Below are 949 nucleotides of genomic sequence, written 5' to 3'. Positions count from 1 at the left end.
AGTACCAGCGCCTGGAAGATGTGTATTCTGGGTACTCCTATGAGCGGGAACAAAATATCACATGTCGCTGGGACCAGGTTGAGCTAGCGAGACTGCGGTCGGACCATCATTGGAGCTTAAGATGGTATAAGAACTTTGTAAATGAAGAGCTCAGCCCATGTTGCCGAAGTTGCGGTCATGAAAAGGAGGATGTCAAACATATGTTTGAATGTCCAGGAACAATGGCGATTTGAATGGAGTTATTTGGACGAGTGGAGGTCCCGCTAAGCATATTGGCAATGGAGCCGAAAAAGAGCCTCGCTCTCGTTCGAAGATTTCTTCGAGGAGTCCGCCAGGCCCATTAAGGTAACAAAAAAAATCATCATTCTGCTGTAACTTGACCTCTTGTATCCACAGGCTTGCAGAAAATGGGCATTTCTGTGGCGCTGATCAATCACAACCTGCGGTCCCAGTCTCTTCTGCGCAGCGTTCAAGCAACACAGCCCAGTCACCTCATCGTTGGCGCAGGTAGCCGTAATCATAATATGTGGGGTGTGCTTACAAAATGAGTTACTTGTTGCAATTCACAAAAATGGAGATATTGGCCAAAAATCGACACAAGAGTCAAATTTGAAGATTTTCTATTGATGTCATATTCTTGAACTATAGCCTGTCTTTTATCATGTCACATTTATCTTATAAATTGTAAAAATTCACCAATAAGCGTGACGTATTTGTTTTCTTAAGGCTTGAATCCCAGAAGTAACTCATTTTGTCAGCACACTTCACATATGTATACATACACACACATACACACATACAAACACACACACACACTCACAAACAAAACAAACACACACACACACACACATATATATATATATATATATATATATATATGTATATATATAAGTATCTATCTATATATATATATATATATATATATATATATATATATATATATATATAT

The 949-nt window shown here is 38.8% G+C and overlaps 1 protein-coding gene across 1 annotated transcript in view; it reads left to right on the top strand.

Moving 5' to 3' along the window:
• Positions 1 to 396: 396 nt before the first annotated feature.
• LOC101860816 (long-chain fatty acid transport protein 6) overlaps positions 397 to 949 on the top strand; it is a gene marked incomplete at its 5' end in the record, with an annotated part of 16,857 nt that continues 16,304 nt past the window's right edge. Inside the window, 1 exon segment of the mRNA XM_035969917.1 lies at positions 397 to 507. Within this exon segment, the coding sequence (XP_035825810.1) occupies positions 397 to 507 (111 nt within the window).

Source organism: Aplysia californica, unplaced genomic scaffold, assembly GCF_000002075.1.
Source record: "Aplysia californica isolate F4 #8 unplaced genomic scaffold, AplCal3.0 scaffold00195, whole genome shotgun sequence".
In the NCBI taxonomy this organism is placed as follows: Eukaryota; Metazoa; Mollusca; class Gastropoda; order Aplysiida; family Aplysiidae; genus Aplysia; species Aplysia californica.
The sequence above is the reverse complement of the archived record's forward strand: the minus strand, read 5'-3'. Positions and strand labels throughout refer to the sequence as shown.